Source organism: Phyllostomus discolor, chromosome 5, assembly GCF_004126475.2.
Source record: "Phyllostomus discolor isolate MPI-MPIP mPhyDis1 chromosome 5, mPhyDis1.pri.v3, whole genome shotgun sequence".
In the NCBI taxonomy this organism is placed as follows: domain Eukaryota; kingdom Metazoa; phylum Chordata; class Mammalia; order Chiroptera; family Phyllostomidae; genus Phyllostomus; species Phyllostomus discolor.
In genome coordinates, this window is record NC_040907.2 from 26,244,417 (window position 1) to 26,271,577 (window position 27,161).

General features: G+C 38.6%; 1 protein-coding gene across 1 annotated transcript in view; it reads left to right on the plus strand.

The window, feature by feature from the left end:
• Window positions 1-27,161, plus strand: part of MACF1 (microtubule actin crosslinking factor 1) — a 325,706-nt gene that overhangs the window by 191,448 nt on the left and 107,097 nt on the right. The window contains 18 exon segments of the mRNA XM_036027482.1: window positions 1,430-1,537; window positions 1,732-1,830; window positions 3,468-3,620; window positions 4,115-4,203; window positions 6,832-6,967; window positions 11,149-15,344; window positions 15,346-15,424; window positions 15,426-15,474; window positions 15,477-15,545; window positions 15,548-16,587; window positions 17,103-17,252; window positions 18,509-18,724; window positions 18,814-18,963; window positions 21,191-21,470; window positions 23,675-23,790; window positions 23,792-23,824; window positions 24,768-25,001; window positions 26,073-26,276. Of these exon segments, the coding sequence (XP_035883375.1) occupies window positions 1,430-1,537; window positions 1,732-1,830; window positions 3,468-3,620; window positions 4,115-4,203; window positions 6,832-6,967; window positions 11,149-15,344; window positions 15,346-15,424; window positions 15,426-15,474; window positions 15,477-15,545; window positions 15,548-16,587; window positions 17,103-17,252; window positions 18,509-18,724; window positions 18,814-18,963; window positions 21,191-21,470; window positions 23,675-23,790; window positions 23,792-23,824; window positions 24,768-25,001; window positions 26,073-26,276 (7,401 nt within the window).

A 27,161-nucleotide genomic window follows, 5' to 3' on the forward strand; every position in this document is an offset into this window, starting at 1 on the left:
ACGACAGGTACACAGTAGATGCTTCACATGTAGTTCCTGGGTACAGACATTGCTTTAGTTAATAAGACTTGGTGTCACAGACACTTGAGTCAGGCTTTAGACTTTGAGCAAGTACTTAGGCTCTCTGATTATCTGTTGTGATATATATCTACAAAATGGAAACAGCAGCAACCTGAGATAATGTATGTATAAGACAATGCCACAAACCTAAAATACATTCAGTAAATGGTAACTTGTGCTTTTATTATTACCACCACCACTACTACTACTGTTTTTGTATAGGTTGCTTAAGGGGGAACTCATTACATGTTTTCCTCCTGCAACAGTTTTCTAAGTAGACAACAGAAAGCAGGACATTCTATATGAAAGGAACTGCATAATCAAAGGCACAGAAGAATGAATATATAATGAGGGAATAGGAAATATTTTTATATATCTAGGAGTATGGTTTAACAGAAGCAGTGACCAGAAAATGAGAAGGGGGCTGGGGTCAACCTATGAAAGATCTTGTTCAGTTCTTTTGGCTTTGCTTTATATTCTTGCTGCTCAAATGTGATCTTTGAACCAGGAACATCACCTGGGGGCATGTTAGAAATGCGGAATCTTCAACCTACCAAATCAGAATTTGCATTTTTAACAATATGCAAACAGTATACATTTTTAACAGTATGCATGTTGATATTTGAGAAATTTTTACTCTGGGTCATTGAAAGCTTTTAAGCAGATGTATGAAGCAGTCATCTTTTAGGAAAGTTATGCTGGTGGCAGCAAAGCACATGAATTGGAGGTGAGATCATAAGCAAGAGAGTAGCTAAGAAGCTCTTGTACCTATCTTGTGGGAGAAGAAGAGTGCCTAGACTAGGGCAGCACTCTCAGGATTGCAGAGGACATGACAGAATAGCATGGCAACATGGCGACATCATTGGTTTAGTGATTAGAAAACTGGGATTCTAATCCTGACTTTGTCGCTCATCCACTGAGTTAATTAGGAAAGTTCACTTCCTTCCTGTCTCTGGGCTTCAGTTGCCCATGCATGAGATGAAAGGGATGGTCAGCAAACAGACTGCAAACTGTGGCCCATAAGAAGTGACTAAAAACTTCAAATACGAATAATACTTGTAACACACAAAAATAATAGGAACTTCATTCAACTTTCAGTGTCCATAAGTAAAAGTTTATTATAATACAACCATGCTGTTTCACTTACTTATTGTCTGTGGCTGCTTTCACTTACAGTGGCAGAGTTGAGTGGTTGTGACAGAGATAGCATGACCCAATAGCTTCATTCAGGCCCTTCACAGAAAAAGTTTCTAACCTTCTGTTTAAAAGATCACCAAATGCCTTCCAGCAATGAAATGCTATTTCTGATACATGATGTGTGTGAGCTATGAAACCCTATGTAAACATGGTAAAATTTCTTCCTTCTCAGGACTATGAATTGCAGCTGATGACATACAAGGCCTTTGTGGAATCACAGCAGAAGTCCCCTGGCAAGCGCCGTCGCATGCTTTCCTCTTCAGATGCCATCACGCAAGAGGTGAAAGTGTGGGGAAATGACATAGGCCACTGTCATCCCCTAAGGAGAGTCCTTTGGGCCTTGTCATTTGATTCACAGCTCACCTTTCTGTTGAGCGTGTGATTTCACAAAAATTTCCTTTTATTTTCAGCTATTTAAATTTATTTTTCTGGTAGGTAATTTATCCAAAAAAAAAATTTTTTTTTGAACCATAGTTCATGGACTTAAGGACTCGCTACACTGCATTGGTGACCCTGACAACTCAGCATGTAAAATACATCAGTGATGCGCTCAAGCGGCTGGAAGAGGAGGAGGTGAGGACAGTTGGGTCCTAAATCATTTTAAAAATGGAATTAAAAAACCTTGTGCCATATCTGTCACAATTTAAAGTTCACATGCAGCCGATTTTCTTTATTCATAGTAGTTCTATGAGGTTGCTGGAAACACTAAGTTAGTGAATGTTGAACTTTTGCACCCAGAAGAAATACAGGGTTAGGTTCCTAGAAGCCACTGGTCACAACATTTTTGTCAGTAGATAATGCGTAAACTTGTTTTATGTGTGTTTTTGTTTAAAAACTCCTTATTTAATATATTTTGTGGATTCACTGACATTGAACTCTTGGCCAAGAGCTAACTCAGTCCCCAACAAAGGTTATTAAACACACATTATCTCCATAAGGCACATCACATCACAGCCTCCCTGTGCTTAGGAACATAAGAGAGTACCTCAGCTTTGTACTTGGGTCCATTTTTAACAGTGAAATCACCAACAAAAACACAAAAATATAAAAACCATGGCACTCAACAGACTGCAGAAAGGGTACTTGTTTACAATATAAGAAATGGAACAAGAAGGCAGCTTGTCACTTACTCTACCCCAGTTGGGAACATTGGGTGACCACCACTATTTTGCCATCACTCTGTATGTGTGAGAATGACTGAAAATGCACAAATATTCATTTGGGGGTTACAAATAAACTTAAGTGAGTAAATAAATTCACAAATATGGAATATGTAAATAATTATTAGGATTGATTATATTATGTCCAACACTTCCACTTCCAATTATCTTTATTATGGAAATAATTACAAGTATGAAGGAAGAATGTGAGCAAAGATCCTTAATAAAGCACGATTTGTTAAAGGGAAAAAATAGAAACATCCAAATTGTATACAATGAAATTCTATGAAACTGTTAAAAATAATGAAATAGATTTAAGTGAACTGACACAGGAAGATATATATAATATATTATTTGGGGGGAAGAGCAAGTTAGAATACTATATATAATTATGGTTTCAGTAAGAACAATATTGTGTGTACCTCACAAAGACACAATATGTGCATACAAACAACTTTAGAAGTACATATGCCAGATTTCTGGGGAAATTATATTAAGGTGTATATATTATATATTTCAGATTATTTGAATTTTTTATAAGTATGTAATCTTTTATAATTATAAAAATCATCTGTGTCTTTGCAAAATAAGTTCCCACATATTCAACTACTCTTACAAAATGCTTTTGGAAACATTTATTCATACCAGCTTTTGCCTGTGTAACTTAGTAAAAGACTTCCTTTATGTCGATACCTACATCACTTAATCTTTGTAGGCTTTAATCTCTTTACCTGTAAATATAAGAATTATGAAAATTGTGAATTAAACTGCTATATGTGAAGAGCTTTTTTAAAATCAGTAAATAATTGTTGACTACCTATCATATGTAAAACTGTGCTTTTTTTAGAAAGGTAGGTATGATGAACTTAGCTATTAGTATCCCATAGGTAGGCATCTGTGAGCAGTGCTGTAGGCTGGGTAAATTATGTTTAATTTGGGTTAGCTGCTTATTGACTTAGGTAACTTTTATTTCTCTCTTTTAGGAAATCTGAAGTCAGACCATTCTAATAAAACTGACCATCATATTGATTTTTCTATTTCCTGTTCTAGAAAGTAGTAGAAGAGGAAAAACAAGAACACGTGGAGAAGGTTAAAGAACTTTTGGGCTGGGTGTCTACCCTAGCAAGGAATACACAAAGCAAAGCTACCTCATCCCAGACCAAAGAATTGACAGACATTGAAAAAGCTATTTTAGAACAGCAGGTAAGGAGAAGGTCCATCTGACTCTTCTTGGATATAATGCAAATCACATATAGGCCACCAAGGGATGATTGTTATCTTAGTAAATGTTAACTTTCAGGACTTAAAGAAACTTAAGAAGTCATCTTATTCATATTTCTACCTTTTTAATGAATTGTATGTAGCTCATTTGGGAATAATAATCTTATCTAAGCTAAGATTTTGCTTTGGTTTTTAAAAAAGTTATTTCAGCCCTGACTGCTATAGCTCAGTGGATTGAGCATGGGCTGCAAACTGAAGGGTCACTGGTTCGATTCCCGGTCAGGGTGCTTGCCTGGGTTGTGGGGCCAGGTCCCCAGTGGGGGCCATGTGAGAGGCAACCACACATTGATGTTTTTCTTCCTCTCTTCCCCTCTCTCTAAAAATAAATAAATAAAATCTTTTTTTTTTTTTTAAGTTATTTTGATTCTTCAATTTTTTTAGGTTCTAAAGTTTTTCTCTTTATATCTACTAAATAGGTTCTGGCAGAGGAGCTGACAAGCAAGAAGGAACAAGTCTCCGAGGCCATTAAAACATCACAGATTTTCTTGGCCAAGCATGGTCATAAGTAAGTATTAAATGAGAGCTTGTGCCACATCTGGGAGGCTATATCTACCTGGGTAAAACTTAGAGTCATGTCAAGAATTCAGGGCAGCAAGAACCAGATGGTGAAGAGCCTTGTAGTTCATGCTGAGGAGTTTGCATTTTACTTTGTCACCTATGAGGAGGAATCATAAACATGATTGGATTTTGATGATAAAGGTTTCTGTTTGATAGAGAATGGATTGACATGGGGCAAGACTACGGGCCTGAGTGACCAAAGAGGTTGTTCTTATAGGCAAGAAATAATGAGGGATGGAGAGGGGTCAAAGATTTTAAAGATATTAAGGATGATAAACTTATAGGATTTGGTGGCAAACAAAAGTTATCAGGTATAACTCCCTGGTTTCTGACTTAGGGCATGGGTGTATGGTGATGCCACTGACCAAGAGAGGTATTACAAGAGAAGGTATGGAGTGAGGGGAAAGAGGGCAGCTTTAGTTTTAGACATGATGAATATGAAGACCCCACAGAACATCAGAATAGAAATACCTAACACATTAATTTATGCCTTACATAATTCCACTAAAGTTATCCAGTGGACAGCTGCATATGTAAATTTAGAATTAATGAGAGAAGTTTAATGTGATGGAGATTTAAGCCATTAGCATAATAGAAACCATAAGAGTGGATTAGCTTACAATGGTGTAGGGGCTTCTCAGTGCTTCTTGTAAAAGGAAAATTATGAGTACTATCTCAGAATCCAAAAGAGAACAGAATTCCAAGAAGAAAGGAGCGGTCAGAAGTCAAGAAAGGTTAAGACTGAGAAATGTCTATTAAATTTGTCAAGTTGAAAGTGTTTTGTGACTCTGGTGAAAAGTTAGAGGATAATGTCAGATTTGGTGTGATGGGGAGACCATGAAGTGAGGAAGGTAGTGATACTGAAATTAGACACTCTTTCAAGAAACTTGGCCATGGGAAAGGAAAGAAATAATAAAGTAGAAATAATTAGAGTAGAATATATAATCAAGAAAGATTTGTTGTCTTAAAAGATCAGAGGAATTTATCTGTGTTTATGGACTGTGTCTCAAGGACCTAAAGGGAAAAAGATTGAAGTAATAGGAGAGGGGGTCCAGAGGATCTCAGAGAGGATAAAATTCATCAGTGGATAGAAAGTACACCTTAAATAAATGTCAAGACTGGTTTTTGTCTGAGGTCTGAGAAAAAGGAGATTAAGAAAGGTGTAGATAGAAGTTAATATGCCAGGAATAAAGCCAGAAAGTGAGAGAATTAGTGCCCAGTGGTATTTTCTGTTTGAAATAGGTAAAGAGGTTGTTTGCTGAAAGTTATAGTGGTGTTGAGAGTAAAGAAGGAAGAGTTGACTTAGAGTCTTCAAGAGGAGTGTCAGAATGCATTGAAGTCTAGACGAGGTTAGAACCCAGCAGAATCTCTTCTCCATGGTTGTAAAATTTCACCCACACTAGTTACACTTAGCAGCCTGCATGTAGGAGCAGATGAGTCCAGTGGTTTGATTGATTTGGGGCTAAAGTTTTATCAGATTAGTGAGAATATAAGGATAATAGTAAGAAACTGGTGAGATGATGGATTGTAGGTTCTGGACTCGAAAGAGAAGAAAATGAATATAATGGAGAGCACTGATAGATTAAGAGAAAATGGAGGAGTCAAGGAAGATTTAGTAAGTAGGTGAATAATTGTAATATAAATCACAGGATTCATTGTCAAAAACTTAATGTAGCATGAGAAAAGGGACTTGAAAAATAATCCTAATTCAAGATAGTGATTGCCTCGGGAGACAATGGGAAAGTAATGGGATGACATACACATTAGACTTTATATCTGTAATGTCTTATTTCTAAGAAAAGGAGCTAAAGCAAATCTGGTAAATTTGGTAAAGCTGTATAGTTAGGCAATTGGTAAATGAAAATTCGTTATACTCTATTTTTTGCTTAAAATATTTTATTTTTTAATATTTTTTAAAGAGTTTATTTTTAGAGAGAGGGGAAGGGAAGGAGAGAGAGGAAGAGAAACATTAATGTGTGGTTGCCTCTTGCATGCCCCCTACTGGGGACCTGGTCTGCAACCCAGGCATGTTCAATGACTGGGAACTGAACCACGGCCCTTTGGTTCGCACGCCCACACTCAATCCACTGAGCTACACCAGCCAGAGCAAAATATTTTATTTTTAAAAGAGGTATAAGAGTAAAGAAAGAAAACTGGAAAGGTAGGGTTATAATTAGGAGTTATAATCAGGTAGTAGACTCTTAAAGTTTAAAATTTCAGAAATGGAATAATTTTAGATGATGTCAGGATCAAAGTTTGCCATGTGTGGGTGGGTCTGAAGTGGGGCGGAGGCCATTTGGCTTGAGGAGATGGCAGGATTACAAGCTTAGGGTGTTATAGACAGTTGGTCACAGGGGCATAGGCATCATCAGGGATCGAGACTTGAGTTGAGATAAGCAGGAAACTGTGAGTTAGAAGCCAAAGTGTTCAATGAGTAAGGTGCTCTGACCAGATGATCCACATTTACCAATGACAAGAATACCATCCAAGATGGGGAAGTCATGATTGTGATACAACAGAGAAGAATTTGGAGAAAGGTTTTTCTCTAAAAGGTCTTCAATGCTTCATCTTCCAGGCTCTCAGAAAGAGAGAAGGAACAAATATCTGAACAACTGAATGCCCTGAATAAGACTTACCATGACTTACGTGACGGTTCAGCAAACCAGCTTCACCAACTTCAGAGCCAGTTGGCCCAGCAGACAGAACAAAAGGTACTTTTAGTTTTACTCTCCCAGAGGGTAACTTTTGAATGGTATGAAAGCAGCTTTGCTGATTGAAAGTCATGATCATTAGCTTTCCATGACCATTGTGACTTAATTTTTTAACCTCACCATAGCAGCCATTTGTCTTGTGTTTCTTTACTGGGGTTCCATGATGTGTTGGTCAGTCAGAACACTAGAAGGCATTTGTGGCTAGCCCTTTAGACCTGCTTCACCATTTTTGTTGTCTGCCGTTTGTGGCACAACGCAGTGAAGGAGAACATAAATTTTATGTCTAACCATAGAGCAGTAAGTTTACTCCTTTGTGGCATTGTCACTCAGAAGTTAATAGCCAAGGGTTCAGAATATTGAGAAGAAAAGACCATGAACCTCTTCCCCTCATACTTTTTTTCAAATCTACTAAAGAAATGAGAAATTTTTATTTGCAAAGCAAAATGGTAGATTAGCTGCACTGACTGAGACGCTGGTTCCCCTTACCCATGGTCATCTCATCATGTGACATCTTTACCAGTTCCCACTCATGTTCATTTTCTGGACCATATGAAAGTTGTTAAGGTCCTGCTGATTGTCCTGAGTTCTTCCTGGATACTTGTGTATATGTAAACTTACCTTATTATATACATGTGTCTCTGGAATATATATGTGTGTTTGCCTGCTTATTTCCTATGTTGTGAAGCAATGGCCAACTTATGTGGGGCAGGCCAAATGAAAGCTCCATGCGGTAACTAAATTTGGTCTAGATGATGCTCAACAATGATATTCAAACAAATGTGCTTTGACTCTGGTCCTTGGATATGAAATTTGTGCAGTAGGAGCTAGTTATAAGATCACAAGACAGAACCAGCTGTGATTTATTTGAGAGTAGATTTTCAAAAAGAATGTGCTGTTTTAGCATTCCCTAAGGGTAGCCCACTTTTTAATGGCTTGTTGCTTCACCATATAAGAGTGTACGTGAAAAGTTTTAACAATTGCTTGCTGGGAACATCCAGTTCTCATTGGAAATGTTTTAAAAGGGGCGGAAAAAAAGAGACAAGCTGCTGAGCACCACTACATGAGCATGATGTGTCCCTGTTACTGTTTGTGTGTTTCATGTGAAGTATTGTTCTGATTAACTGACATCCTTGCTTACAAGTTTCACTAACCCTTTGGAGTTTAAGCACAAATGCACAAAGGGAAAAGAGGACGACCTGTTTGGGGTTCTTTTTTTGCAAACAAACAAACAAAAAAAAACAGTCGCATGCTGGACGCTAACACCAAGCTTACACTGTGTGTGCGATACGGCTGAGCTGCTCCATAAGGCTCTATCTCTTATCTGCCCAAGGCGTGCCCTGCAACTTTGGTAAGTAGAAGCCTTTTATGTTTTCTTCTCTCCTCTTCCTGTGTCTTTTTCTGCTTGTTTAGATCAGAATGCCTATGTTTGGTGGTACTGAAATGGATTTCTCTGCATTATTTCCCAGCTTAGTGCTTCCTGCTTATCCTCTAGTTATGAGGGTTGTTGGAAGGAATGGTGTGTAGTCTTTTTCTGTTTGGCGAGATTCCAGGCCTTTCTTCAATATCAGTATTCTGAGACTCTATGAATCTCACAGAAGAAATTAGAAGTTCACAAAAGAATCTTTTTCTTTGTCATACTGTCTGCCTCTGAGTAATCCTTACATGGATTTTGTCAAAGGAGCTTTTCATTTATCTTAATAGAGTCATTTGGCCATGTGATTTTTTCCTTCAATCTCTATAGAACAGATACCTAATAGATTCACATAACATTCATTTACCTTACACAAGTTAAACTTTATATTCTGGGTCAGAAAACAAAGAGGGATGGGGAAATAACATAATATTTCAAATAGTGTGGAGAATTTGTCAGTTGTTGGCATTATTTGAACAAATACAGTGAGATGAAGTGAACCAAATCTGTCCCCTCGTTTGCTATCCATCCTGCATCTCTTACAGTGTGCCATTAATCAAGCTTGAAATCCTCAGTGAGTGTTTTATAGGTTAATGATTCAAAGGATTTTTTTTTAGTATTTGTCAATTATTTATTCATAAAATATTTGTTGAACTGCTGGTACTGTTCCTAGACCCTGAATGGACAAAATATTGTACCTGCTCCTGTGGTGCTTACTTCTCACTTAGGCAAAAATGAAATGCATTAGTTAGGAGTCAGGGAAGTGCTTGGCAGTTGCTTCAACAAGATCCTCTGTGAATAAGTTAAAGAGTTAAATAAGGATAAGAAATTATTGGGTTGGCCAAAAAGTTCGTGTGTTTTTTTCTGTAAAACAAAGACACATTTTTCATTTTCACCAATAACTCTATTAATTTGGATATTTTGAGTATGTCTGCTATCTCTCATGTTGTATAACACTGATCGTTCTCAGTTAATATCTCGATTTGATCGCTATCAATTTCCACTGGTCTACCTGAGTATAGAGCATCTTCCAGCGAGAAATTTCCAGCACGAAACTTCACAAACCACTTCTGACACATTTGATCAGTAACAGCACCTTCTCCCATACACTGCCACTGCACAAATCTTTTTTTTTTTTTTTTGCATTTCAGTTGCATTTTACCTTTCTTGAAATAATAAAGCATAATATGCCAAAATGTTGCTTATTTTCTTCCATCTTCAGTACTAAAACAGGTACACAAAAACTCACCAACTTTAATAATTTTTTTAAATGCATGTTGTTATGACAGTTGTAACAATACAGTCTAACAAAATTGTTTCTAATGAAGTTAAAGACAACTAAGAGCTACTAGAACCATCATATGAAAAAGAAACCAAACATTTTGGCTAACCCAATAATACTGACTGAAAAAGGACAGATAAAACCACCTAGAGAAGATGAAGATAATGAATGTGAACAAGAAGAACTAGAAACTTGGAGAGTGATGAAGTGTTGTAAGTGGTAAAACACTTGAATGATTTAATTTCTGAATACCATCATTTTGTAATAAAAGGCACGGAGCTGCTTTTAGGCTTTTTTTGCAAGGATAAATTAGACAATATATAAGGTTTGCCATATTCACTCACCTCAGAGCCCAACTCCTATATAAAATGCTAACTCTACTGTACTTATCCTTTATGCTCTTCTAGATCTGAGTGGGAAGGCAGTATAACAGCCCAAGATTTAGTCAGATTTTTATTTAATCCTGGAACTCACCAGTTTGGTGACCTTGAACAAGTTACTTAACCTCTCTCCATGTCTCATTTTCTTACCTGCAAACTAAAGGTTAAACTAATTCTCTTTTTAGGATTGTTATGAGGCTTAAATGTTAGTGCTCAATAAATATGTTAAGTGCCCAACAAGTAGTAGTTGTAATCATGGTGGTTACTACTCATTCTAGCCTGGACTAGAAAAAAAGTTACTAGTAGTTCCAGAGGCAAGGTCTCCAGTTTTGTCTTTGTTTGACTTGCTACTTCCAATTCCTAGAGCTAATTTAACTCAGAGCCTTGGCAAGTGCTAGCATTAGCCACCAAGAGTATGACTGCCCCAATTACTAAACAGCTGCTTGAGTGATATACACAGGGCCCTTCACTGAGATACACAGCTCTTGTTTGGCTACCAGGAAACCTAAATCTCTCTTCTAATCCTGTGGTCTGGTCCTGCTGAACTGATCAGCAGGGAGGTGCTACTGTAAGAGTCTTCTACATGGGTTTCAACACTGAGAAGTGGTTATATGGGGTTGAATTCTCATTTTAGGGGAATGGTATGGGTTTTAAGAACCTTTGTAGTGCATTTGTCTTAGAAATAGCTGTTTTCCCATTCTCACTGCTTGTAGCTTTGTAGAGCTTGTCATTCAGATATGCTTAATGCTGTCATTCTTCAAGTAATCTGTGAACTTCTGGCCACATTAAATGTTCTGCAGTTTAGAAAAACATTTTTTAGCATTAACACTACCGGGCTTCAGAATATTTCTTACTATTGGTGGGGCTATTCCTAGGCTGGGTTTTTCTTGTGGTCAGAATTTGACATACAGGTTGGGACAAAAGTAGGTTTACAGTTGTGCATATGGAAAATAATACAATAATTAGTGATACAAAAATAAACTCTGTGTTTCATGTACTCACAACTATAAACTTACTTTTGGCCTGCCCTGTAGTGTAGTTCTTTGAATGACTCCTTTCAACACTTGTGCTTCTCTGATTTAGTTTTCTTTCTCATTTTTTCTTTCAGGGTTGCAGAGCAGTTGCTGGGGTGATTGACCTAGGCACAGTGGAGATATTTCCCATCTTCAGAGCCATGCAAAAGGGCCTCATTGACCATGACACAGGCCTTGTGCTCCTGGAATCCCAGGTTATCATGTCGGGCCTCATTGCCCCTGAGACCAGTGAAAAGCTCTCTTTGGAGGAGGGCCTAGCCAGAAATCTTATTAGTCACCAGCTATACCAGCAGCTCCAGCAGCTACAGGATGCTCTGTCCTTAGTAAGCAGGCTTACTGAGAGCAAAGGCCCTCTTTCTGTAGTGGAAGCAATTGAGAAGAACATTATCAGTGAGAGAGTTGGACTGAAAATCTTAGAAGCTCACCTGGCAACTGGAGGTTTCAGTGTCTTCCTTAATGAGAACTGTATTAACCTAGAGGAGGCTTTTCACCAGGGCCTCATTTCTGAATGGCTTCACTCAGAGTTAGAGTCTCACCTGAGATTATCCAAGAATTTGATAGACCCCAACACAGCTGAGAAAATCAGTTTGCTGGATCTGATGCAGAGATGTATTGTCCACCAAGAATCAGGATTGAAATTGTTGCCTGTCAAGCAATTGGCAGGGGGAATGGTGAGCTTGAAATCAGGCCGGAAAGTTAGCATTTTCCGTGCAGTTCAGGAAGGCCTAATAGATAGGGAGGTCACTGTCAGGCTGCTGGAAGCTCAACTCTTTGCTGGTGGCATAGTAGATCCAAGAACAGGACACAGACTTACAGTAGAAGAAGCTGTAAGACATAATTTGATTGACCAAGATATGGCCTGTGCTATTCTCATAAGGCAGCTTCAGACAGGCGGCATCATAGATACTGTCACTGGCCATAGGCTGACAATAGATGAAGCAGTGAGCAATGATCTAGTAGCTGCTAAGATTGCCCTTGTGATTCTGGAGTCTCTTTGGTCGTTCATGGGGTTCCTATGGCCTGAATCTGGAGAGATCCTCCCAATTACAGATGCCTTGGAGCAAGGTATTGTGTCTACTGAGCTAGCTCATAAAATCCTTCATGGACGACAACACATTGAAGCTCTATTTCTACCAGCAACCACAGAGATTTGGTCCTGGAAAAAAGCGGTAGAAAATGGTATGTTGGACAAAGATCTTGCCAATAACTTACAGTCAATTTGCATACCCGATGTGATGCCCCACATGCTATTAGCAGATTCGTCAGAACAGAGCAAAGTGAACATTAATCCTGGAGCATCAGGTCTGTTGTGCAAGAAGGGCCAAACTGAGGGCGTGGCAAGCCATAGCGAGAAGCTATTGTTTCAACTGATGACTCACAGCTATATTAATGTGCGGAATGGACAGAGGCTGCTCCTGCTGGACAATGAGCTGATAGAAAAACTAACAGCAAAAGGTGAATACCATCCAAGTACTCTAGAAGTGTTTGGAATTGGACATCAGAGACTAGAAACTCCCAAAGAATTACAAGAATGGTCAAATGTGAAAATCACAGAAACTTTCTGTGATAGGCCAGCTGTGAGGCCACGTGAGTCCCACTCTTCTTCTCCATGCAAGGAATACCCTGATCAGGCAAATCACACTGAAGCAGAAGGCAAAAAGACCATTGTAGCAACAGAAGGTTCCTCTGTAGAAAACCCTGAAAAAGACCTGTTTGTAGTGGAACAAAACATGAGAAATCCAAATGTTGATACTTTGAAGGTCATAGGTCAAGTTAAATCAGAGTTTAAAAGGCAGTTAATAAATACCAAAAAGGAAGACCTAACAGAAGTGTCTACCAGAGAAAACATCAACAGAGGATTTCTCCTTACAGTACCCCATGAGGAAGCAGAAGATGCGACCTCAGTGGTGGACAAAGATCCTTTTTCTGTTGAAACACCAAAGGAAGAATGGCAGACTCTCGGAAAGACTTCCATTATATGTCATAAAGAACAAGCAAACACACTTGAAATTGAACATATTCCAGGTGAAACTAGAAGACCTCTCATAAAACCCCAAAGCAAAAAGTCACAATTTGAAGTAAAGAAAACTCTAGATTTAGATTTGGAACTCAAGTCTGAAAATGACATGAATATTCATTCCCTGGACAAAAAGAAAGTCTTAAGTGAAACATTTTTGGGTAAAGATGTCCATAAACAAAGTCCAGAAGAACAAAACATTGTGGGTGGTAGTACGATGATGTTAGAAAAGACAGACGAGGTGGATCATGGTAGTGAAACTTCTTTGTCATGCAGTCAGTCTTCAGACTTGCTTGAAGAAGCTACCTTAAATATATTATCTGCACAATTACTGGATGGTGGTATCTTTCATGAGCAAACAGGTCAACAGCTCTTACTGAATGAAGCAATAGCCCGAGGCATTGTGCCCAGTCACACTGCTGTGAAACTTATGGGAAAGCTGAACATGTTTCGGGGTTTCTTTGACTCTCAGACTTGTGAATCTTTGACAACTGAAGAAGTCATCAATGAAGGTCTGATGGATGAGAAATTATTACATAATGTCCTCATGGCAGACAAAGCTATTAGTGGTGTATTAGACCCCCGTACCCACACACTCTGCTCTGTTAAGGAAGCAGTTGCACTTGGACTTCTTGACACACAGACAGCCACCAGAATTTTAGAGGGGCAGGTGGTGACTGGTGGAATCATTGACCTGAAACGAGGCAAAAAGGTTTCAGTGACTTTGGCCTTAAATCTTGGCTTGGTGGACAGTGCTGACCAGACAGAGCTTATAAATCTGGAGAAAGCTTCCAAAGGCAGAGATGCTGAAAAAACAGTTAGGGAAAGATTAATTAGCTTACAAATGGAAACAACTGGAATTATGGACCCTGATAGCAAGGCCCCTCTAACAGCTATGCAGTCCATCGACAGAGGACTTTTAGAGAGAGAGGAGGCCATTCAGTTGTTGACTAGGCAGGTGATAGATGGAGGTATCATTCACCATATATCTGGGATGAGACTTTCTGTTGATAATGCCTTTAAAAATGGCATCATTGATGAAGACTTAGCCAAACAACTCAAAAAAGTTGAAAACTTAAGCCTCCATCAGTTTTTTCACCCTGAAACCGAAGAAACTATTTCCCTCTCTGAAGCTATAAAATTAGATCTCATTACCCCAGACTTGAAAAAAGAAATTCAAGAAATTCAGGCCTTGACTGGAAACTTTGTGGCTCTCATTTCTGGCCAGAGATTGACCTTAGCAGAAGCTAAAAAAGAAGGGCTATTAATTAATAAAGCAATGTTTTCTTCAGGAATGATGCATGGGATCATAGATCCTGAGAATTACAGAGTTGTTCCCTATTCAGAATTAATAAAGAAATGTAAGATTGATATTGAATCTGGACAGAGATATCTAGAAGTAATTCCCTTCTCAGACATTAAAGACAGAGTGAGTGACAAAGTACTTACATTGTCTCAAGCAACCCAGTTGGGAAAAGTAGACTTTGCATCTACACTGAAGGTTCTGGAAGCTCAGGCAAATACTGGGGGAATCATAGATACTGCCACAGGACAAAGACTGACATTAGCATCAGCTTTGGAACAGAAATTGGTAGATGAAAACATGGTCAGAATTATTGCATCTCATCAGGTACTAAGTGGAGGAATCGTTGATATATTTAATGATCAAAGAGTGACTTTAAAGGAAGCTATTGAGAAAAGACTTATCAGCCCTGAACTGGCAACTTTGATAGAAATAGATGCTTTAGAGTCCAGTGCTCACAGGGCTCAGATTGAAAAGCAAGATGGAATTGAAGTATGTGAATTAAAGAAGGAATTTCTAAGAAAGGAGATGTTAATTACTTCTAATCAGACTGCTGAAATGAGTTGTGGTAATGAAGAAAGTGAGAAATTATTTCACATTGGAACTCTGTCTGCACAAGAAAAGGTTAAAAGAGTTTCTGATGGGGAGCAGGCAAAAAAGAACAGGGGAATTTCATTAAAAGAGTTGGAGTGCAAGGCCCAAGATAAGAGGAGAGCTTCTCTAGATGCTAATGAGTCTGTCAGTATCTTAATTCCTAGCATTTGTAAAGGCAAATCATTGGACCAAGGTTCAGTGACACACCCCCACTCAGAAGTTTGTGATTTTAAACTCAAAGAGGTGGCTAGGAACAACATGGAAAATAATATGAATGAAGAGCAGGAAAAAATAATGTCACAAATAGGAATTATTTCTCAAATGAAACGGTCTGTGTTGGGTTAGATCATGAAGAAATAGGGAAAACCAAAGAGGAAATTATTCAGAAGCACAAGAATCAAATTGTGAAACTTCAAGCAATTGCTTGAGTGAGCAGGATTATGCAGAAACCAATTAATACCAGGGAAAAAAAGGAAAGAGAGAGGAGAAGGGAGATAAATTATAGAAGATAGTGTCCAAAACATGCAAATCAACAGTTCTTTCAGAAGAAAATTTGAACCAGAAACTGCCACTAGAGCTGACCATGACTCCAGTATAAAGAGTCAATCAGTGAAATTACCATAAATGAAAAAGGGAAACAGATGATAGAGACTGGAATCTTCTATTCTATGTAAAGCTGAAGACTCTTCTTCCCCAACAGTACCCAAAGGAATTTCTATAAGAAATCAAGATGCTTTAACATTTTTCAACTCTAACCAGGTCAATGAAGAAGTCAAAAATCTAAGCATCTGCTTGACTTTAAAACCAGAAGAAAATTTATCTCAAGAAATTACAAGTAGGGCCCAGAGTGAACCATTCTCTTCTATGACCCCAAGATCTAAAGGACTGCACTACCAAGAATCAGTTGGAAAACCCCAAGTTGCAGACACATCCCGAATTTCCAAAACAGACCAGTCTTTCCAAGGAATTACCAGACAGGAGACCGACTATTATAAAGATTCCTGTGCTACTTCTAAGACTAAGGAAACCAAAGATTTGATTTGCTCATCTAATGAATATAAAGAAAAATTGTACCAGGAAGTACCTTTTGACTCAATAAAAGCTCTTAAATTTGAAGAAATTATAGTTTCTAGAGTAGACCCAAAAGAAGTCAAAAAGGACCTTCACCATCAGGACAGCAGAAATGATAGTGAACTTTGTGGAATTCTTGAATCTAAAGTGGTAACAACTCAGGAGGTAACTGGACAGAAATTTCTAGAAATGTCAAATCCTATAGTTACAGGTGCAGATGCAGGGTCCTTTGAAGGTGAAATGACTCAGGGAGTTCCCAGTGTCTTAATGCCCCTTCTTCCAGAGAAATTGTTTAAAGATGTTTCTCAGAAAGACAGTACAGGGCAGTGTGACACCGTAAGTCCCACTATTCCAGACACAAGTGGGGAAAAGACAGTGCCCCTCATAAGTCCTGCGATGAAGATGGACGAGAAGACACTAGAAGAAAAGCTCAGAGAAAGCCCTGGCAGTGAACAGACTCCATTCTTGACTATACCCAGGGGAGAGGAAAATGAGGCTGTAAATACGGAGCCCTCCAGAGCCACTAAAGTAAGTTACCCAGTGGTGTGTTATGTTTGTATAATTTTTTAAAGATATAACTGGTTTAATGCTAACTCTTCACTGGATACTGAGTTTACATATATATGTAATTATATACATACATACATTTAAGGGTATGGCTAAACTTAGTTTACCATTATCTGTTTTTAACACAGTTGTTGAAAAATTAGGCAAAGGCTCTGACCGTCTTTCTGAAGTTTGCAAAGATTTTAATATAAAAACTAATAATGGAGCTAATTTGAGATACTGTGGTGGTGCTAGGTTTGGGAAATTTTGCTAAAAGGGTGCTGACAGATTGATAATTATGAGTCTCTTCCCTCAGGAAGTTAATAAAATCACTTTTTGTCTATGGATTTGAGAGGACATAAGTAAAATAACGTGTTATTTCATCTCACCCTAAGTGTAGTAAAAATTTCAATTTATCAGTAAGCTACAGCCTGTTTTAAAAAACAGACTTAAAGGAGTATCTTAGGTCTGAGTGAATTGTCTTTTTGGCTCCACAGAATATATTTAACCGACGACTCTGTCTAGAGCATGATGAGAAGCTGGTATCCTATCTGTCTCTCTTACGAGACATTGAAATGAGGACCAAACAGATTCAACCTGTGGAGTGTAACCTGAAAGAGCTACAGGATCTACTATGTCAGGCCAAGGTGGGTTCCCAGAGTCTTCCTTCCTCCAGGCCCTCCAGCTTGGAGGAAATAGAGACTAGAATGGAAGAAAAACATGTCCAAAACACCATATGAAACACCGCCATAAAAAGGACAAAAGATAGATTGGAAAGACGTAGCTGCAGATCTCTGAAGAACACCACGAAATACTGGTCTCACAAAAACCACAGCATAACAGACTCAAAGGAGGAGTAGTCTGCAGTGTTAATTATAATGGGGAGACCGAGTACAATGAGGACTAAAACGAGGGCTAGCACCTGAAAGTCACTAGTGACTTTGATAAAAACATTTTCAGTGTAATGGTGTGGTGGACTAGGTTGCCATGAGAATAAACGGGAGATTGGGAGGTGGGGACAGTTAATGTAGATCATTCTTTCTAGAAGCTTGTTCTAGAAGCTTGGTAGCGCAGGCGAGGAAGGAGGTAGGGCAGTAGATAAAGGATGTGGACTGAAAGAGAATCAATGTATTGAGTAGATTTGGGGTCTGAGGAGAAAAGAAGAGGTAGAAAAGGAGAACTTGAAGTTAGAGGAGATGTAGAATTAGACAGCCTTGAGAGAGAGGAAGAGGAGCTTTCACTGAAACCTGAGATTAAGAGTGATCACAAGATTGGAGTCACAGTAAGGGCAGGGATTGCAGAGGTTTACCAGTTCTCTCGTATCCAGAGTGTGACCTTGGGTAGGGTGGCTGAAGGGGAAGTAAGGATGATGCTCAGAAGAACTACCTAGCTCTCCGTGGCTTATTTCTGGCTTCTCTACTGAAGATCAGAATACTGTAGACTAGTTGAGTGGGAAGCCTGGCTTGGGATATTTTCATGTTCTTTGGTTCTGACTCCATGGAATTTGGAGTGGGGGTTGTCCTTTTGATTGACTTACTTTGCATAATGACATTCTTAGAGAGGCAGTAAATTGTAGTGGAAGGAACACTGCTGAGAGTCAGAAAACCTGAATCCAGGTCCCAGTCTGTTGCTTACTGTCTGGGTAACCTCAGACCAAAACATTTTACGTTTAAGTGCTGAGGCATCTCTTCTGTAAATCCAGAATTATAATATCTACTCAGCCTACCTCAAGAATTAGTGATTGTGAGAATCAAATAAACTAATGAATACATATAAAAACATTTTAGAAACCCTGAAACTTGTATAGGCATGAGGTGAGAGAAAAATGTGTTCGCAGCAGATTCTTGTATAACAAGATTTCTAGTGACTTGATTTTGGAAGTAACTCTACTTTATCCTCTCAGGTATTAGACAAGGAGCTAAAGGATCTGTCCACCTTGGTGAGCCAGGAATTGGAGTGTGTGCATCAGATTATCATCAGCCAGCCTCAAGAAGTCCCTGCTCAGCTGTTGAAGGCTCTAGAGAAAGATGCCAAGAACCTTCAAAAGACCCTCAACTCCATGAGGGACACCTGGAGTTCCAGACTGCTCCACCTCCAGGATACTGTGGAAGTAAAAAAGGTAATTTCCTGTTTTTATTCACAAGGCTTGCAAACTCTGGGTTGGCTTGGTGATTTTTTAATCTAATTTGCCATTTTTTTTTTTTTTAGACTAGAGTGTTAGATCAACATGAACAGCTAGAAAGCAAACTTCAAAATCTGAGAGCCTGGGTTGACAATACCAATCTTATACTGAATAGCAAGGAATACAACAGTGAAATGGACGCCAACAGCCTGAGTCGGTGTCTCCAACAGTATGAGGTAAACTCTTCATTCCTTCTCAAGTATGTTTCATTTGTTTTTTGAGTTGTATCAAGTTTATTTTCCTGCTACAGAAACCGGTATCTGTACTCATCTTTCCTAGAAAGTCTGATTTTTCCATTTCAGAGGTAATAAAGTCTGCTGTGTTTAGTTTTTTAGGTTATCAGACCTCTAGAGCTTTACAGATTATGATTATTTTTCCTTTCAGCTATTTTTGAGCGAGTCTACAGAATGGCCTATTGTTATTATCAAATGGCCTCTTTATTACTGAGTGTCTAATACCTGTGCCTTTCTATTTTGCTCAAGATCTAATCCTGTGTACACACATCAATTTCAGGAGAATTTTTGGACTGTGGTCTAGATCATGGCTTGGAAAACTTTTTCTGTAAAGGACCAGATAGTAAATATTTTAGGTCTCATAGGTCATACACAAACGGCCCATTTCTGTGGCAGCCACTCAGCTCTGCTTTTGAAACATGAAAGCAGCCATTAGGTGGTATATAAATGATTTGGATATGTTACAATAAAACTTGATTTACAAAATGTGACAGGCAGATTTTGCCAGGGACTATAGATTATCAACCTCTGATCTAGAGAGATGCTTTTCTTCTTGTTAGCCCCAAGTTAATTGATACTTCTTAAATCAGTGAGAGAAAAATACAGACTCTGAGATACATATGAGCCAGAGGGTTCCCCCCAACATTGTCCCTTTTAGGGGTGTTATACTTAAGATACTATTAGGTATTACACAGGTTTGTATGCTGTGTGCTATAGATACCCCTCTCCTTAAACTCTTTAAAAAAGCACAGAACCAAAGATTTCTTCTCCTTTTGTTCCATCCTCTCCCTTTTCCCCAGTCTTAAGCAGACGTAAAGGTCTGTCCATGGTCAGGCTCCTTGTATACAACTTCATTCCTCTTTATCTTGCAAGAATTGACCTGCCTTCTTCTTTCATACCCTTTCATCCAAGATATGACTGGGGGATTGAGTAGCAGAATGTTCACTGACAGGGTATGATAAAGAAGCAAGGGTGAACAAATTGGTTGTTACCGAATAGTTACAGGAATGTGAAGTACGGCATAGGAAACATAGTCAGTAATATTCTAAGAACTATGTGTGGTGTCAGATGGCTACTGGATTTATCAAGATGATCACTTAGTAAATTATATAATGTCTCAGCACTGGGGTGTATGATTGAAATTAATATATTATTGTATGTCAACTATAATTGAAAAATTTAAAAATGATTTAAATATGGAAGGGGGGATGAGAAAAATCCCTGTGATATAGTATGAGATATAAAAACACATAACATCTCCTGCATTGGTTTCTCCCCTTATAAGTTATATGAATTATTTTATGGGAAGAGAGCCACAATCAAAGCCTTGTTTCCTAGTGATAGTTCCCCAGATTGCTGTGTTCACAGTTGAAGGAAGCATGATCTAATGATAAATCCCCACAACCCCCGCCCCCCAGCCTGCTTTGTGGTATTACTGACTGCTCTCAATTTCATAATAATAGAGATGTAGATTTATTAATTGTTTTTACAGCTCTAGTATTACAGCTGATGGTCATTAAATTTTTATGGAAAAATTACATGCTTTTAATTATCTGAAAATAGATCATTGTAGTGTTCAGGCACTTTTTACTGGTTTATGAGAGCAATGTAACTATATATAAGAAAGTCTGGCTGTAATCCTTTACAGTTATAAAATGTATAAGCAACACTGTTTACTGTAAAAATCAAATTTAAATTGAATAAACAAGTGAATTGAATATTTTCCCACCTCTCACCTACTACTAACTCACTGTTGGACAAACACAAATACATTTTGAACCTAAGAAAATACAATTAGGCAGATATATCTCAGACCAGAAATTCATGTTATATACTTTCCAAACCTTAAAAAATTGTTTTTATAGATATCTGACATTAGCTCTAGTATAGTCCTGTTAACATAAATAAATAAAAGCTTGCTGCATTTGGAAATCAATATACAGTAAAGGAAACTTAATTATAATTTATGAGTGTGGAGAGACCAGACGTGAGAGAGACTTCTAGTGGCGATTTGACTCTAGAAATTATCAGTGTCAATTGTAAAAATATAGGAAATTAACCTCTCAGTGATTATGTTGATTAAAACCAACAGCCTCTGCTTCAATAGAGAATTAAAAGTTTCGTTTCTTTCTTTTTCTCTCTCTTTTTTTCCTTTCCCTACTTAATTTAGGATTTGCGACAGCACATGGCTGAAAGGAAATCTCAGCTGGATGTTCTTGCTTTTGATACTCAGTTCTTTGTCTCCGAGCACGCTCAGGACTTGTCCCCTCAGCAGAACCGACAGATGCTGAGGCTTCTCAGTGAACTGCAGAGGTCTTTCCAGGACCTTGTGGAACAGACTGCAGCTCAGATGAATGCCTTGCAGGGTCATCTTCAACAAACGGAGCAGGCAGCCCTGGTCAAGGTCAGACTGAACCAGCATCTGGGCTCAATATGTCTTTTGGGATGTCGTGCGTTTGGGTTTTCTGGCTAAGATATATCTACCATGATTCCAGGAACCTGTGTTTACCAATTTTGAAATTTCATTCAAGCCAGCTTGGTTCTGGTCCAGGAGGCAGCTGTTCTGTTTTTCTTGCCATGTTTTTGGTTTTATGTGTGTGTGTGTGAGAGAGAGAATATATGTTGTTTACATGTGTATACATGTACAGATATTTTCTTTTAAATAAGACTCTCCCTTCACTGTGTCTCATTGTCTCTGCCTTTCAAATGAAAGTCATATTCGCAGCCCTTTTTTGTCCCTTAGCATTCTTTTTAAGGCTCTTAAGAATATTAGTGATACTTTCGAGTTCTCTTGAGAAGAAGGTTTTGAAATCAGTTTATTTCGGGGCTTTTCAGATGACTAATACTAAATTCCTTGACAACTTTCCAACAGCTGAACAAGGAAATTTTTATCAGAATCATATGATTTTTAGCACCCTCTTAAATCATTATTATTATCTAGCACCTTCTTCACACTGTAGTGCCCACTGCATATGCAATCAGGGAAAACCATGTGTTGAAGCAGGAGTAATACATTTTTGGGGGGGGGGAGTACTAACCATTCTACTACCTTCCATTGCATCCCTCTTCTTGCAAAACTCAACGTAATTGCATTAATGGTAACATAACCTTAGAATACCAAGAATGATGCTTGGGCCATTTCTGCTCTTTTAATAATAAATGGGAATTCAATAAGAAGATATTAGAAGTGTCATTATCACCAGCAACTTCATCTCAGGGTCTGCTTCATTAAATATTGTGCAAAGTAGAATTGAGCTTTTGAGTAAGGTTTTAAGGAAATTAGGTTAGTCAGTTCCATATGTCTTTTATTACTGCTTAGTTGTTTCAGCTCCATTGAAAATGAGATAAAATACTAGTGAAATACTTTAAGTTACTTTCCAAATCTGAAAATTTGCGATGTCCTCACTTAGGAATTTATATAGCATGGTGTAGCTGTGGCCTATGGACAGTTAATGAAATAGCATTGGTCTGTGCCACCTTAAGACACAGCCCAGATCCAGGGTAGGCCCCTGAACTGCAGCAGGTGATACAACTGCATGTGAACATTCTCTCTGAGCACATAATTAATTTCACAACGTTTATTAACATTGTTATTGTCAAAAATGTTCTGCTTCTCTATATATTTTCCCTGAATGCATGTATATGTCTGTGTGTTAACTTGTTTGCTTTGCTTTTTTCAGATTCAGTCTGCACCCATCCTAACCCATGAAGATCCCGTTTTACAGCTGAAGAACTCTTAGGAGTTCTCTTCCAGAGCCCTTCTATTTGTGCTAAAGAGGGGGAGAGAGGGCCAGTTTGGGCACCTGTTTGTAAGTGCAGGTGACTAAAACGCCATCAGAAGGTAGAACCTGATGGAAAATGGTTTTAGAAGGGTGGTCAGGAGAACACATCATGCTCAATTGCTCAATCAGGTGCTTCAGTGTCAGGCAACTGAGATGAGATCTGGAGCAAGGATCAGGCACAGAAACATATTTCCTCCCTCCCCTTGGGCTTGGCTTTTCTCTTTGATATCTATACAGACACCTGAAGGTCTGAGCCAGTTGCTAATCTTAGGCAGTTTCCTTCTTAAAATAGACAAGCCTCTCATGCCTGGCAAATACAATCACTCCATTTTTAGCAGGTGTCTGGTCATTTGCAAGACCTTTGATTTATAAAGTCAACTAAATTATATAAGAAGCTCAATTAGTTTATGAATTGTCCAGTTTCTTGATTTTTTTACCTCCTAGTCCAATCCTTCTAATTTTCGTATTTTGGCTAATCTATTGCACCTCCTCTGGTTCTGGTAGAGGAAATGATCAGAACCAATAGTTGGTTATCATCACCATTATCATGTATGGATTTCAAGCATCTGGCTCTCTCTTCCCCATTTCTAAGGATGATAACAGCAGTCTGGTAAAAGAGCTCCCAAACCAAAACCTGGGAGCATTCTCATTTGAAATTAACCCTGTTTGTAATCCAGACCATACACCCAGATCGACAGATTGTCCAGATAAGGGGAGCCTTCTAAATATGATTTCTGTGCTTTTTCCTGTTTCTAGTCTCCCACCAACTTTTCCATCTTGAGTTATAACCTTGTTTTATATTTTAAGGAGTTATCTTTTCTTGGTAAATGAGAATTATTAATAGTCTTTTGGCCCTTTTGCATTTTAATTAGACCCTGCAGAACAACAACATACTTGTCACCAGAAACTGGAGGATCTTTGCAGCTGGGTAGGTCAGGCGGAAAGAGCATTGGTGAGCCACCAAGGTAGAGCCACCCAGCAGGATCTCTTCTGCTTTGCAGAAGTGCCAAAGTGACTTGAAGGTCAGTGTGCGTTCATTTATTTTTTTTTGCGTTCCCTCAACGAATATTTATAAAGTCTTGCTTGTGACAGGTGCAGTATTTAGAGTTAACAACCCTAATGGTAATATCCCTGCTCACATGATGCTTACAGTCTAGTGAAAGAGAATATTATAGATAATCACAAAAAATATACAAATGATTATTAACTATTATATCTAAGAAAGGATAAATGAGAACATATAACAGAGAGACCCACCTGGTCTAGGATGTCAGAACAGATTACTTTGAGGAAGTGTCACTTAAACTGAGAAATGAAAGATTATAGTGGTTAAAGCATTGAAGGGGCAAAAGTAGGAAGGAGAATATGCAGGCAGAGGCCTATGTATCTGTCTTAAGGTGGGAATGGGATCCAGCTCCACATATTCCGGAATTGAAAGAATTCCACATATATACCACATATCTGGTTCAGCTGGACTGAACAGAACAAAAAAGGAAGATTAGTGTTGATGAGGCTGGAGACTAGGCAGTACCATATCATGCTGGTTCTTAATAGCCTACAATAAGGATAAGGAGAGTAGAAAGGCCTTGACTCAGCTAGAATCCTGTTGTCAACTCTTTTTTATAGAAGAATGATCTCCTTGAGGATAACTCATTACAAAATCTCTGCTATTCACCATGTTTATGGGGCCTTCTTTTTTTTTTTTTTTTTTGTCTTCACTAAGTATTTGCTCAGAAACTTCAATTTAAATTTTGCTTAGAAAATTAAATATTAGACAATTTCTTAATTAAAAATATTTTTAAATATATTATTTGCATTGGTTTAGATCTAAACCTTAAGCAAATTATAGTCAGGGACATACATCTGTTGCAGGTGTGTCATATCAGCCATTCTACCTTCATACTATTGGAGGTCTTAGGCATGCTGAAGTTAAAGGCTCTACCATCCCTATTTTCATGTGTTAAGGATTTACAGGACGACATTCAGAATCATGCCACCTCATTTGCCAGCCTTGTCAAAGATGTTGAAGGGTTCCTAGAAGAGAACCAGACCAAGCTGAGCACCGATGAGTTGGCAACTCTTCGGGAAAAACTTCATCAGGCTAAGGAGCAATATGAGGCTCTCCAGGAACGGACACGGGTGGCCCAGAAGGAGCTGGAGGAAGTAGTGACCTCAGCCTTACAGCAGGAGACTGAAAAGGTAACCACACTGCTATGGTACTTGGTGTTTCTCAAAAAAGGAAATTTTGGTACCTACACAAATGAAAGGTCATGAGGTGAAACTGCCTTACACAGAGCATAGAATCCTGAAAAGGGGCTGCTATTTCAGAAGCGGGTTGGTGAGCCAGTGTTTTCTTTTTACAAGAAACATCCTTCAGAACTTTAAGTCAGGAACAGTTAGTAGGAAGTTCATATTGCAAAAAAAATCCGGCTGTCTGTGTACTCAGTATTCTGACTATCTGAAAATGTCCAAAAGAATTTAGTGAGGAAGGGTAGTACCCTGGGGAGGAAAACGCAAATGGCATATTTCTTACATGAATCTAGACTGGTCATCCAAGAGGGCTGGGGGAAATAACCATCCCCAAGCTGTCACTGTAGTTTCAGCGGGAATCGTGACACACTGGGACAAGCCTATGAGAATGTCTTCTGCACCCCACTCTGCACTGGCAGATTGAATCAGAATACTTTGTCTGGCTGTGGACTCTAATGCTAACAGGGAGATAGAGAAAAGAGAAATAAGTTACCTGAAGATGAATTCTGAACTACATGTATGTATCATTCAGCATAATCTTTTTAGTTAATTAGAATACTTGACAAGTCAGAAAATAGTTTCAGAACTCAATGCTCTGTTTGGCAGGGAAATGGATAGGAGAAATCTATATTTCCCTTAGGAGGAGGAGCCAGGTAATTGCGTGTGACGGTGTTACTGTGTTATCTCTTACCCTAGCAAGCAGTGTGTCACTTTTGCATACCTAGAAACAATGCCATGGGGCTATGGCATCTGGCTCTTAATAAAATAAAGCCCTTTAAATCCTAGGATTTGCTCCCCCTCCCCACTTTAAAGCAGTAAGATGTAGACAAAATGTAGAGATTATTTTAAATAATTATTTTTTCTACATACTTAGATGCTCATTTTGTGTGTGTGTTCAAAGACTGATTATACCCAGTCTTAGAGCTTTTCTTTTTCTTTAGCATGAAAATTTCCTTCTTGATTTAACCTGTAACTGCTGATCATCTAAGACCTTCTCACTGAATGTCTCCTGGCTTTCAGAGTAAAGCAGCAAAGGAACTGGCAGAGAACAGGAATAAGATCGATGCTCTCTTGGACTGGGTGGCCTCAGTGGGATCACCTCGTGGACAGATGGAGCAGCTGTCAGGAGCTAGCCTGGAGAAAGGAGCTTTGGATACCCCTGATGGTCACATGGGAGTGAACCAAGCCTCAGAGAAACTGGACAAGCAATGTGAGAAGATGAAGGTGAGGATGTTAGCTTGTCCTCACCATGCTGTGGACTCTCTTCTGCCCTGGGCAAGTCACCATAACCTCCTTGCTCCTAAATCCAGTGAGCACTTCTCAGTTCCTCCTCTTTGATGTCTCAGCAGCTTCGACACTGTTTCTCACTCCCCTTGAAATACTCCCTCCCTTACTTTACATAGCACTGCTCTGCTCATGATAATCTGTATTCTGTTCCCCAAGACACCTTTTCAAATACTGATCTGCTTTTAGGTGGTATCCTAGGTCTCCTCTCTCATCTTTCAGAATATACTTTTCTTGGGTAGTCTCATCCACTCATAACACTTTAGTTATCATTTGTACTAAACAATTATATACATATTATATATATATTTGTCTCCAGCCCAAATGTCTACCCTGAGCTTCAAGCCATTATATAAATCTATCTTTCTTTTGTCAACTTGGAATCAAGCACCTCAAACTGAAAAATAGAATCCCTGTTTACTGTAATACCCTTCCCCTAATTAAACATGTTCTCTTTCCTATGTTCCTGCTTAATTGTCTGAATTAGACGTCATCCTAGATTCCTTTCCCTGCCTCATTTTTTGATATAGAATCAGTCATCAAATCCTATTCACAGTCAGCCAGTCACTTCTTCATCTCTACTGAGATGTTATTGCAGTTCAGACCACTATCAGGCTTTACTTGTATTATTATAGTAGCTTCTACTGGTCTCCTTACCATTTGGCTTTTATCCTCTCATCCACCCCAACACTAAGTGATCTTTCTAAAATGCTATATCCTTTTAATGGTTCCCTCTTGCACTCATAAAACCATTTCTTACTTAACTATTTATCTCTACTCGTTTTATTCATTCATTTAGCAAATATAGAGCACCTGCTATATGAT